At 38.7% G+C, this 12,599-nt stretch overlaps 1 protein-coding gene across 1 annotated transcript in view; it reads left to right on the top strand.

Annotated features, from left to right (window-relative positions):
• Positions 1-12,599, top strand: part of GRIP1 (glutamate receptor interacting protein 1) — a 243,127-nt gene that overhangs the window by 93,279 nt on the left and 137,249 nt on the right. Inside the window, exons 7-8 of the mRNA XM_069080983.1 lie at positions 2,750-2,897; positions 4,925-5,094. Coding sequence (XP_068937084.1) covers positions 2,750-2,897; positions 4,925-5,094 — 318 coding nt within the window. The remainder of the gene's footprint in view (positions 1-2,749; positions 2,898-4,924; positions 5,095-12,599) is intronic.

Raw genomic sequence — 12,599 nt, 5'->3', positions numbered from 1 at the left:
AACAATATTATGATGACAACATAACTATAGACTGTTCACCCAGGATAGACTTCGAGAAGGAAATAAATGATGAGTTCCGGCAGTAGATAATAAAACTGGCATGATATGGTCATAATGAGGGACTTTGCCCATCTGGACATCTGCGAGAGCTGTTTCTGCTCAACATGAAAGAGATAATACTTCTTCAACTGTGTGATTTTATGGTTATGACGGTTGGTCTATCACAGTGTTTCTTAAACTGTGGGTTGTGACCCTATGTGGGGTTGCATAACTGAATGTGGGGGTCACGAAAAATGGGTAACAGAAAAAGGTTTCTGAATGCACAGTGAGCAAAAATTAATCCAAAATCAAATGTGTGATGTATCCAAGGTGTTTCTGGAAGCACTCGCCCATGTTGGATCACACAATTTCACTACAGCCTTGGTTCTGAAAACACATCACACCACGTGACACCAACGAACAATACCAGAGACACTCAGATTCGAGACTATTGTTTGTAATGAATTGCAGTTTTTTTACTGTACATGCAAAATCTTCTCTTACAGAAACATAGTTTAATTAAATAAAGGGTTTAAATATTTTCCTACTGTAAAAATAAACAAGCTCATCCACCTTACTGATATGTGAATTTTCTTTCATCTTTAATAAATGATAAAATTATATGTATACCCAAAGAATTGTTTTAAAATAAATATTATTATTATTTATCATAAGTAAATGTTTGATTTATACAATTATTTTATATACCTATTTATACCTGGGGTCACATAAAAATTTCTCAGGTGAAAAGGAGAAGTGATGGGGGAAAAGTTCAAGTAGCCTCGGTCTTTCAGACTTTCATAACCTTCCAATGCCCTTTCATCCTGTGTAATTATTTCCATTTCTTCCCATAACTTCTCCATTCTTGGGGCTTCTGTCTAGACCTCTTAGCATTCCTTGGGTACCAGTGCAGTGCACAAGCTGTACATATCTTATCCCTCCTCCTTTCCATGTTCCAGTTCAATCTTCTTTTTGATTGTATCTTGGATGATAGTGATTTATACCACCTCCTGTGTTCCAGTTACCATTTGTAATATTCTGTGGTCTGTTTATGCCTACCATATGCATCTTCGTTGCTTTTTTGAGGACCTTTGGTTTTGATTCTTTAGAGATTCTGGTATTCCATGATTTGTTACCATAAAACATATTGATGTTGAAAAGATGGGTCTTGGTTTCAGGGGAAAGTCTGGAATCATTGAAAATGCTATATAATTTCCTAAATGCAGTCTAGCTGGTGCTCTTCTGCCTATATAGAGTTCATCTCTATTCTGCTGTTTCTTTCAAAGATAGAGAAAGATATAGGTACTAATAGACCAACTTTATGGACTGTCCATTAAATTGTACAATATAGTCTGGAAAGTAGGCATTCTTCATTCACTTGGATTTTTCCTCTGTGGATTGTTAAGCTGAAGTCTTTTGAGTAATTGTGAATCTTGTAAGTTCTATAGTGTTCTGGGGCTTAGTGCAATCAACACAATGTTATGTGCAGACACTGTCTGGAGGGCTTCACTACTACAGCGAAATCCCCCAGAATCTGTGCTGGACATCCTCCATGATAGTGGCAAATACCTTTGGCAAGTTCATTCCTTCTCTGCCTCCACCTCTTAGAATCGCTAACTTTCTTCAAGGATTAATTTGTGACCTACCTCCTGTGGTGATAATAATAACCTTTATTATTACCGATAACTATTACTAGTAATAGTTATCGATAATAATAGCTAGCATTACAAACAGTGCTTTAAAGTTTGAAAACTGTTTCACATATTGTTTCATTTTATTCTTACAGCAATCCTGGGAGGTAGATACTATGATTATATTATTTTACTGATGTAGAAACTGAGGCAGAAAGAGACTAATCGACTTACCCAAAGTCATGTAGCTATTAAGCATCTGAGGTCAAATTTGAACCCATGTCTTCCTGATTCCAGGTCTAGTGCTCTAACTTCTGTACTGTGTAGCCACCTCTGGGAAGTCTTTTCCAGGCTCCCTATTTTTAAATGCTCTCTCTATTCTCAAGTGATCTTGTATATTCTTATCTGTTTACATGTTGTTTCTTGATGGTAAAACGTAAGGTCCTTCCAAACAGGGACTGATTTGGTCTTCTATCTTTGTATCAATGGACCTTAGTGCTGTACCTCTCTTAATAAGTGTATATGAGATTGGACTGGATTGGATATTACTAATAATAATCGAGAAATGGTTGAGCAAAATTATCTGTGTTGTTGCATCTGCTGGTAATGCTAATATGATTTAATGTCTTTTCTTCCATGAGATAAATGGAGAAAGGGGATTATATCTGCCTTTGAGCATTTGAAGGACTCTAACATTGAGAAGGTACTAGATGTTTTGGCTCCCAAAGCTAGAATGATGAGTACTGGATAGAAATTACATGGAGGTGGGCTTCCGCTAGATATAAAATCAAGGAAATCAGAGGCATCCAAAAGTAGAATGAAGTCAGGAGTCGGTAACCACTGGGTACACCTGTACTTGAAAGGACTCCACTGATCAATGACCCAAGTGCCCCCAAGGGAGGCAGGAAAACACAAGAATGTTGTAAAAGATGTATCTGTCACTAATATTATAACACACAGACATCACTGCTCAACCCTTTGATATATTCTGTGCCTGTTACAGTTCTGTATGATTGAATTATTATCCTGACTGATAATATACTGACCTCTTTTTTATTTTTAAATTAAATTTCCAACAGATTCAGTGGCAACAGCCTCTGGACCGCTGCTTGTTGAAGTTGTCAAAACCCCTGGTTCCAGCCTTGGTGTTGCACTGAGTACCTCAATGTGCTGCAACAAGCAGGTCATCATCATTGACAAAATCAAATCTGCGAGTATTGCTGACAGGTGAGCGCCCATGAAGATGCTTCATCTTCCAAACTGCATGACAAAAACCAAATAAACAAATAAACAAGTAAAAAACTAAAAATTAAGTTTCCTTGCCATTTTCTACAGGCTTTGTTTAGAGAGACAAGTTGTTGTTGAGCTTTAAAATTTACCTGTCCTGGGGCGGCCAGTTGGCGCAGTGAGAAAGAGCGCCGGCCCCGGCATCAGGAGACCCAGGATCGGTTCCGACCTCAGATACTTGGCACCCACACAAAATAACTGGCCGTGTAACCTTGAGCAAGTTAATTAACCCCAATTGCTTTGAAAAAAATTTTTTACCTCTCCTATCAGTAATCTACCCTACCCATGATGGAAGTCTCAGTTTAAGGATTCTCCCCAAATGTTTGGTTTGGCCATTGGTACAATTTTTAAAGTTTTTTTTTTAAAGCAAAACTCTCCTACCATGCATTGTCACATAAACCTTCTATTATTTCCATAGAGAAGTCAAGCGATTTCTTTGTTTGCAATGTAGCATGCAGTGAAGTATCCAAAGGAGTTAAACCCTATAGCCATGAAATCTTATTATTTTCCTTAAACGAAAAAAAAAATTGACTACCTGGTTAGAATCCTTAAAGAAAAGCCCTGCACTGTGAAGCTGCTGTCATGGTGTGTTAATCTTAAGGTTTTACAACCTTGAAGTGTCCCTTTAAGGTGCATTTCTCATTCCTACAACACAATAAAAATGAAACACCTTTACCTTAGGTTTTTTTTTTCCTTCTAATTAATATTTTAGAATGTTGCTGAGGTTGATGGGAAGGAAAGACTGGTTTCCCACCTACAAAATCATTTTATAGTTCCTGATAAGAAAGGCTTCATTTCCTCCATTTGGAGTGACCCAGCACATTCAAATGAAATTATATTTATAGATGGAAAGGATAATTAAAAACACTTTTTGCCCCGAGAGGTAGGCTACTAAAGCTGTGGAGTATTTTTTTAAATTTTATTTTAAAATATGCTGTAGGAGCCAGGCTCTTATTCATGTTCCTAGCTCTTTTCTCCCTGTACCCCAGTTCTTTCCAATATTACCTCTCACAACAGGGCTGTGAGCAGCAACCCCCTGTAGTGGTCAGTCTACAGCTCCCCTGTGGTCTTACCCTACTTTAAAGCCTTTAACAACCATTGATCTATTGATCTGGGGGTGTTCTCCAGTTCAGTGGTACAGGATGCTTTAATTTTCTCCCTCTGTTTTTTCCCATTCCTCAGGGGGTTACCAGTTAAAGGAGCTGTCCACTTAACTGGTACGTGAGGATACTAACTGCTGTGTCTGCATTTCTCAACTTCTTGAGTGCAGCAAGATTTAGCAGCTAACCCCACTTCCCCTTGTCCCAATCTTCCCCTCAAGTCACCCTGCTAGACTTGTTTCAAGACTTGTTTGAATCTTGCACAATTTCCATCATCATTTACACTTTCTATTCCAATAAACTTTGGAATAACAAAACTAAAAGAAAATGGTAAACTGAGTGCTTGTGTGAGAGGGGTCTTACCTAATATTTTCCTCAGGTTATTCTCACTATTCTGTTGTCATTGAGACATGTATTAGTAGTCAGCTACCCCATTCCAGTTCTTTGAGGAATATCTTGTGTTATTGTGTACTTACCAATTCTTATACAAAGATAGGAAGGCCTAAAGGAAGAAAAACTGAAAAAAAAATTCAGGGGGAAGAAGAGAAAAAAAGTGTTTTTCTAAATTATTTCCACATATTTCTTCCCCTCCCACATAAAACCTGGAAAAGAATATGAAAATACATTGTTTTCCTGAGTTTTTCCATTTTTTTTCCAGGCCACGTCTCTGTTTGTGTATCAGGTTTGTATTAAAAAGCTTAAAATTTGATACTGGATGGCTCCTATAACACTTGAACTTTTCCTTTCTTTTTTAAAAGATAATAAATTTCTCTTGTAATTTTCACGAACAATTTGAAGGAACCAAAAGGCACATTCCCAACAGGAGCCATACCTGATCAGACTGAGTTTTTTTTTTCCTTTCTGTAGATGTGGTGCATTGCATGTCGGAGATCACATTCTCTCCATCGATGGAACAAGCATGGAATATTGCACCATGGCTGAAGCAACCCAATTCCTTGCCAATACTACAGACCAGGTGAAACTTGAGATCCTTCCCTATCACCAGACTCGAGTAGCACTGAAAGGACCTGACCATGGTAAGAGGATCCATTTGGATACATCTCCTCATATCTTTATTTTTCCTTCATGGTTATTGCTTTTTCCAGGAGAATAAGAAAACTGGAACAGAGCTGAGTTGGAGTCTATCTCCATCCTTTTCTGTATGATAAGCTAACTCATTTATTGTCCCATTGCCTGGCACATAGTAGCAGCTTAATAAATTCTTGGTGATTGATTATTTATTGAATATCCTCCATCTGGCAAGTCCCCCTTTTCAAGTTGTATGTGATTTGTTTGAATATACCCTGATGGAAATCCATAAAATTGAGGCATGAAAATAGTTTTAAGAGTGTTTATCAAAATCTTGCTTAATGTAAAACAAAGTCCCTAAGGCAGGTGGAACAAAGGCACTTAGCATTTTTAATGCTGGATTTCCTTCCAAAATATAAAATAATGAAGCTGCAAAAGGCAGTGTGTATGTTTTGACAGTGTTACAGTGGATTCCCACACTCCTTCATAATTCTTAAGGATGGCATCCAAATATTTCTGCTTCAAAGAAATCAGTGAATTAGTCTTCATTCCTTGTGGAACATTCCATTTCCCAGAGTTTCAAAAGCATGTTTGGTGTGCTCTCAAATATTTGGAGCCTGGGAAAAAGAGAGGTGCCTTCTTGTGAGATCTGGTCTCATCTCTGAAACCTTTTCTTCTCAGGATGATAGAGAAATTCTCCCCTCCCAGATCGGCCCCTACGTTGTCTTATAGTAAGAAGTTCACCAGCGATATATTCTGGTGGAATCAAGAACTAAAAAGTATACTAATCGGACCATAAACTGGACCTCTGATTTCATTGATAAAAATAAGTCCAAGTTAGCAAATGCAGGTTGGCACTTTCTGAACAACCAGTAGGCTTCAAGAGAGGCCCCGGAACCCTGAGAAGTAAGAGGCAGGACAGGAATCCAGAATCTTGGCTTCATGGCCAGCTCTCTCTATTCGTGCTGCCTCTATGGTATTACTCGATGAAGAAGCACAAAGTATCAAGCATAAAAATAAACACCTCAGAGATTATGGCTTCCAAGCACACAGATGTGCCTATTAATTTTTAAATGCAGTCCACATAAGCATCTTTAGTCAACAGATGCCCCAAGAATAAGAACTTCATGCCCCAAAAAGGCAACCAGAGAAATCCCCGTAGTTTTGTTTTGAAAATTTCCCCTTATTTAAAAATTTTTTTAAAAACACAGCTTAAGCCATGATTTAAAGCCCACGCTGCTTATTTTTCTTATATTCCACAAACCCATAGACCTCCTTTGGTGCTAATCATTATGTCTCAAAGAGAATTAATATGTTTCCGTACACGTAAGAAGATAGCAGAATTCTCTGGAATTGCCTTCTTGGGTGTTGGAGGGTTCATTTGTAATAAATGCCTCACACCTCCAAAAGCAGTTTGTACTTTTTCTCCACAGTTTGAGAAGGGGCATTAGGGCTGGGGGATGTGGGTGGGGTAGATAAAATTCCATACTGAACAAATCAGCTGGATACAACCTTTTTAATTAAATAGAGCTCAGACAGCCCTGGAGCTAATGAAATCCACAGTACCCCATCATTCTTATCAGATTTTTAATTTTGCACATTGAGCAAAGTACAGAAAGTATGCGAGGCAGGCAGATTATCCAATTTAAAAAAAAATCTAGCATCCTTTAAAACATTTGAAGAAAAATGATAAGAAGCTACAGTAGACTTCAAATCATAGGACATTCATACAGGTCACAGTAGTGATGGTATTTTCTGACTCACAGACTAAGGGGAAACACTAATGTATAAGGATTTCCACAACACTGTGGAGTCTTCATTGACTTGGCGGGGGTTGGGGAAAGTGTATGTCAAGCAACAGAGTATGTATCTTGAGTGATGCTGGGGGGGTTTCCCTTAAGTTTTACGAATGACTTTTGTTTTCCTATTACATTTATTTCTGAACGTATTCCTCCTGGCCTCCCTTACCTAATGAGCCTCGCTTTGTAACAAAGAAGAAAAAAACAGTTAAGCATTTGAATGATTCCACAGTCATTGTTCCCCACCTCCACAACAAGCAGTGGAAGGTGTATTTCTTCTAGTAATACTGTTTTGTCATAGAAATGTAACCTTATCTAAATTCCTCCATTAATGACTCCCAGATCGATTCCTAAATTGTTTTTTTATTTTCTGAAGCCAATTTATTCTTCTTTCTTTTTATTTTCTCTACACACCAGTAATAAAAAGTTTGCTCTAAGCAATTTCCCAACATATTGACAAAGGAATAAAATTATTTATCCTGCAACTTGGTTCAAGTGGCTGATTTTACTCTTTAAACTGCATGTACTAGGAGAAAACTTAATATTTCTTCAGCATCCAGTTGGCATCATAATAATTCACATTTATGTAGTAGTATGGGATTTACACAGTACTTTCTTCACAGCATCCTGTGAGGGAGGTTATCTGGGTATTATTATCCTAATGTAAAAGATAGGAAAACTGACTGACAGGGCCTTGCTTAAACATCTGGTCAAAGCTGGAGGCAAGTCTTGGTCTAGGGCCTTTTGACCTAAAGACCAGTATTCTTTCCAGTACCTGACACTGCTACTCATATCTGATACCATTCATAGAGAGGAAACTTGTCAGCTAGGTGGTACATTGGATAGAGTGCCAGGCCATTTAAAAAAACAAATCGTCAAAATGCCTTGAGTAACAATTGGTAACTGTTTCTTTGTTTTCATGCTTTTTCCTATCATATAGGCACATAGATCTCTTCCAAAGTATAATGATACTTTCTATCATTTTATATACTTTATCACTGTGTGTGCATGCATGCATACACACATACACACACACCCATCTCTAGTCACACACACACATTCACACATACACACACACATATATCTCTAGTCATCCTGATCTATATCTGGTCACTTGACCCAGATGGATCCAGAGGAGAATGCGAGGCTGGTGACTTTGCACAGTCCTCCCTCACTTACATCCAATTCGCTTGCAAGTCTTGACATAAAGTTCCTGATGCCATGGTCCTGTTTGAGAACGAAGAACAAACATCATCATCCTATTTTATTTACACACACACGCACACACACACACACACACACATTTTTGTATAGGCTGTAGGAAGGAAGAACCCTGATGGCTAAAGACTGGTCCCAAGCAGAAAACCTGGAAGCTGGCTATCAGATCAGGGGAGGAAGGTTTATAGTCACCATGTTGGGTACATGCATTACAATAGTCTGCAGATAATATATACTCAACCATGGGAGCGGTACTAGGGCACCTGATTGCAGGACACACTCAGCACAGTATTTGATGGAGATTGGAAAGTAGCAGAGAGACCTTAAGTGAGCTTTTTTAACTTGTGACTTTAGCAGACCTGTCAGTCATCCTTTAGCTTTGGAATTATCCTTCTCTTTTATTTTAATAGAGGTGGTAAAATAGTACACAAAATCCCAAAGCTGACAAAATATTTGCTATCCAGACTACACTACTTGACACCATCAAATCCGTTCGGCAAACATTTATTAAAAGCCTATTGTGTGTAAGGAACCATGATCAGTGCTGAAGATACAAAGATAGGGAAAAATGGTGCAGTCTTTGCCTTCAAAGAGCTTGACAACCTAATGGGGTTAAGACAGGTACATCGAGAGCTACAAAACAAATCAGAATGTAATAAAGACATAGGAGCAGTGAAACTGAAAAGAGGCATGAAAGATCTAAGGGAGCTGTCAGGGTAGTAGAGTAGGGAAGGATGGTGTTTATCAGGTTAGGCTTCATAGAGAAGGAAAAATGTGATTTAGATCTTAAAGAAATAGAATATCTGGGGCAGCTAGGTGGCACAGTGAATAGAGCACTGGCCCTTGAGTCAGGAGGACCTGAGTTCAAATCCAGTCTAACACTTTAACACTTACTAGCCGTGTGACCTTGGGTAAGTCACTTAACCCCAATTGCCCTGCCTTACTCCCTCCAAAAAAAAAAAAGAAATAGAATATCTCAACAGGTGGAGATAGGGAAAGAATCTCTTCTAGGCATATAGATAGCATGTAAAGATTCCAGCAGGAAGAAAAAAAGATAAGACAAGATGAGGGATGATTGCCCATTTTTTTTGTTTTTTGTTTTAAGATTTGGTCTCCCTCTCTTCCTTCAGGGTAGAACTATAACAATCACTCATGTGTGCAATCCCAGTGCTGATTAGCACAGAAGTTTAACCTGCTCCAGTTTTCCTGCCTTGACCTTCTTAGGCAACATGGTGGCCCTCCATGCTAGGCATCAGGAACTATAAGCATGAGCTACCATGCCTGGTCTAATTATCCATTTTGGCTGGAACATGAATACATGTATTTTGACATAGAGCTGGAAAAGTGGGCTAGAGCCAAACTGTGGTAGACACTAAAGTCCTCAGCTAAAAGGTTTGCATTTTGTACCTTCATTCAAAAAAAATGTTAAAAATAAAAAAAAATCAAAGCATTGTTGAAAATACAAAAACATTTTTAGAAGACAAAGTCCCTGCCTTTGAGGATCTTGGTGGTAGAAATGAGAGGGTTTAATGACAAATTGGATGTTGAGGGATAAGGAAGAGAGAAGAGATATAAATGCCTGAGTTTTAAGTTCATTGACAGAAGAATGGTGATATTTACAAAAATGAGAAAGAGACAGAGGGAGGGAGGGAGAGGGAGAGAGAGAGAGAGAGAGAAAATGTGTGTTCAGTTTTGGCCATATTGAGTTTAAGATAAATGAAAATACACAGAGAGAATATATGTAGTAGTTGGAAATACAGGCCTGGAGTTCATAAGGGAAATTGGGGCTGGAGATATAGATTTAAGAATCCTCTGCATTCAGGTGCTCAGGGAACCATGGAAGTGTGTGGCATCATCAAGGAGAAGAAAATTGCAAAATAAGAGAAAAGAGAAAGCCAGGGGTGGTGTCCGGAAGCCAACGCTATGGCAGAGATCAGTGGAAGCTTTGGATTGTGTTATTGTACCAGCTCCACAGCCTAATGTCATATAGAAGAAAATAAATTTTTTTAACTAGAAGTAGATTCAGCAGATGTAACAGCAAGAACATTTTCCCCCCTTCCTCCCCACCCCCCACCCCAAAAAAAAAGTCTTGTAAGTTTTTAGATGCTTGTCAGAGAGAAGAAGGAAAAAGAAGACAATCATTTGACTGGGAAGGACGGGGAGAGGGTTAGAAGTGGGAAGGTGTCACAGGATCAACAGAAGCCTTTATTTTTTTCCCAGATAGGAGAAACCTGAGCATATTTCTAGACAGGTGGTAGGGGGCAAATTGAAGAAATACTTTGAAGATGCAAGAATGCATCTATCTGACCTCAGACACTTAACACTTACTAGCCATGTGACCTTGGGCAAGTCACTTAACCCCAATTGCCTTGCCTTCCCCCTCCAAAAAGCAAAAAAATAAATAAATAAATAACAATAATAATAATGAATCTAAATGAGCAATGGAATAAGGTCCTAGAAGAGCAGGGCGGGGATGAAATCAAGGTCACAGAAGGAAGGATCAGCCTTGTTCAGAAGTAGAGCTGTATCATACACTGTCTTCCTAATGATTTCATGTGTGCAAAGTCTTGGCTCCCAAAGGAGAAGGGCTATATTTAGCCTCAAGGTCTTTCCTATCTTTTCTATCCCTACTTTAGTGCTGGGCACACAGATGTTTAACAAAGACTTGCTGACTGATTGACTTTCCAAATGCCACATCCCATGACCTTTTCCCCACCTCTAAACTGCGTCATCCTCACACAGCATTTAATAACCATTAGCCATATTCGCTTTGATAGACTCTCATTCTTTAGCTCCCACAATAGCATCCTTTCCTGGTTTTCTTTCTGCTTTTCTGGTCACTGCCTCTGAGTCTCTCCTGTTTCACCTTCTTCCTCCATTCTCTTAAGTTTCATAACATTATAACAGTAGGAACAAGGTAGCAGAAGCCAGGATGATGAGTAGCCTCTCAGCTATAAGAAATATAGGTTAATACTATTCCCCAGGGGGAATTTATGACTTGCTCTCTTGAATATTAAATTGTACCGGGGAAATTTCTCTTAAGCAAGGGCTAACTCTACCTCATCCCCTGCAAAAGGCACTAGCTTGGCTAGTGGATAGAAGAAGAAACAGAATTTGAAGTTGAGTGCTTTTCTCATCTCTGAGGCTACTGTGATCATTAATGTGTAACAGATGACTGACTGAACCTTCCATCAAGGAGGGGGTTCAACTACCACATTGGGTTGTTACAAGCAATGAGTATTTACAGATATATTTGCTAATAATGGAATGCATAAGACCTTAGAGTTAGGCAAAGTGGAAAGATGTATGAGTCAGTATTTCACTCTTCTTGAGAATATCAATTTGAAAAACATATCAGTTAAGTATAACAAGGATCAGTATTGCTTGTATTCTCAAACTTTGGGTAGGGAAGCAGATCTTAATAGTAAAGAACATGGGGCATGTTGTTTAGGGAAAGAAACGAAATGCCTCTGAACATCACGTTAAAACAATTGAGAAGCTTTGCCCCCGAAATAGAGCTTATTGTCAGAAATGAATCGAGCACCTTATGGAAATACAAGTCTAGTAATCAAATATTCATTTCTAGAAAAGAGGACATTGCTCAGAATCACATAAAATCACATCACAGGCCAAGATTTCTTTATTATTGGGAGCCCTAGATAAGTTCCTAGTAGAAATTGTTGATTGTTGAGGATAATCAAATGGCAGTGATAGATGTTGGTTAAATTAAAATGTCACAGCAATAACTTGCAGTGACTGACACGTAAACTACTCGAATCAGGAGAGAATGTGATTTATCTCTCCTGGTTTTCTTTGGCTTAATATACAAGGGCTGTTAACTGGCGGAGATTTGCAAATCTTTAATTACTAATAGTGTGTCATATATCTTGATGGGGTTGACTTTTAAGCTAAAAAATGTTTTTAATCTCAGCAGCTAAGCACAGGGGGAGATTAGAAATTGATTCAATAGTCATCTTTAAAGGAAGAAAAATGGGCTGTAGGAAAGCATGCATTATTCTTGGGAGGATGAAAGGTTTCAATCCCAGATGTTAATCATCTGCTTTGCTGACCACTGAGAAAAAGGGAAAAGCCGAACAAATCTTTTTTCCTTCGCAAACCGCTTTCATTTTTGTCCTTTTCTTTTTCTTTATTTGAACAATTCAGTTACCTTTTCCTCTTTTTTTTTTTTTTTTTGGTTCTTCCTCTCCTTTCCCCCCTCCCATTTCCTGTCATCCCTTCATGCGGGCAGATAAAGTTCAGAGGAGCTACAGACAACTTACCTGGGATTCCTGGGCCAGCAACCACAACAGGCTACTCACCTATGACCATTATAACACCTACCGCCCTGACCATTGCAGGATCACAGCCTGGAAATTCCAGAAACCACCTCCTCCGAAAAACCCTCGTAATGTTCCAGGCTTTCTCCTCCTGGCTTCTAATTTAAAGTTCTTTCTTCTTCCCTCCCCTCCCTCTTCTGTCCCCTTCTCTCCTCCCCT

This window comes from Petaurus breviceps, unplaced genomic scaffold (genome assembly GCF_028583685.1).
Source record: "Petaurus breviceps papuanus isolate PSGF00001 unplaced genomic scaffold, PetGlider_PUasm1.0 154, whole genome shotgun sequence".
In the NCBI taxonomy this organism is placed as follows: Eukaryota; Metazoa; Chordata; class Mammalia; order Diprotodontia; family Petauridae; genus Petaurus; species Petaurus breviceps.
Note: the sequence above shows the minus strand (reverse complement) of the source record. Positions and strands in the feature narration are given on the sequence as shown.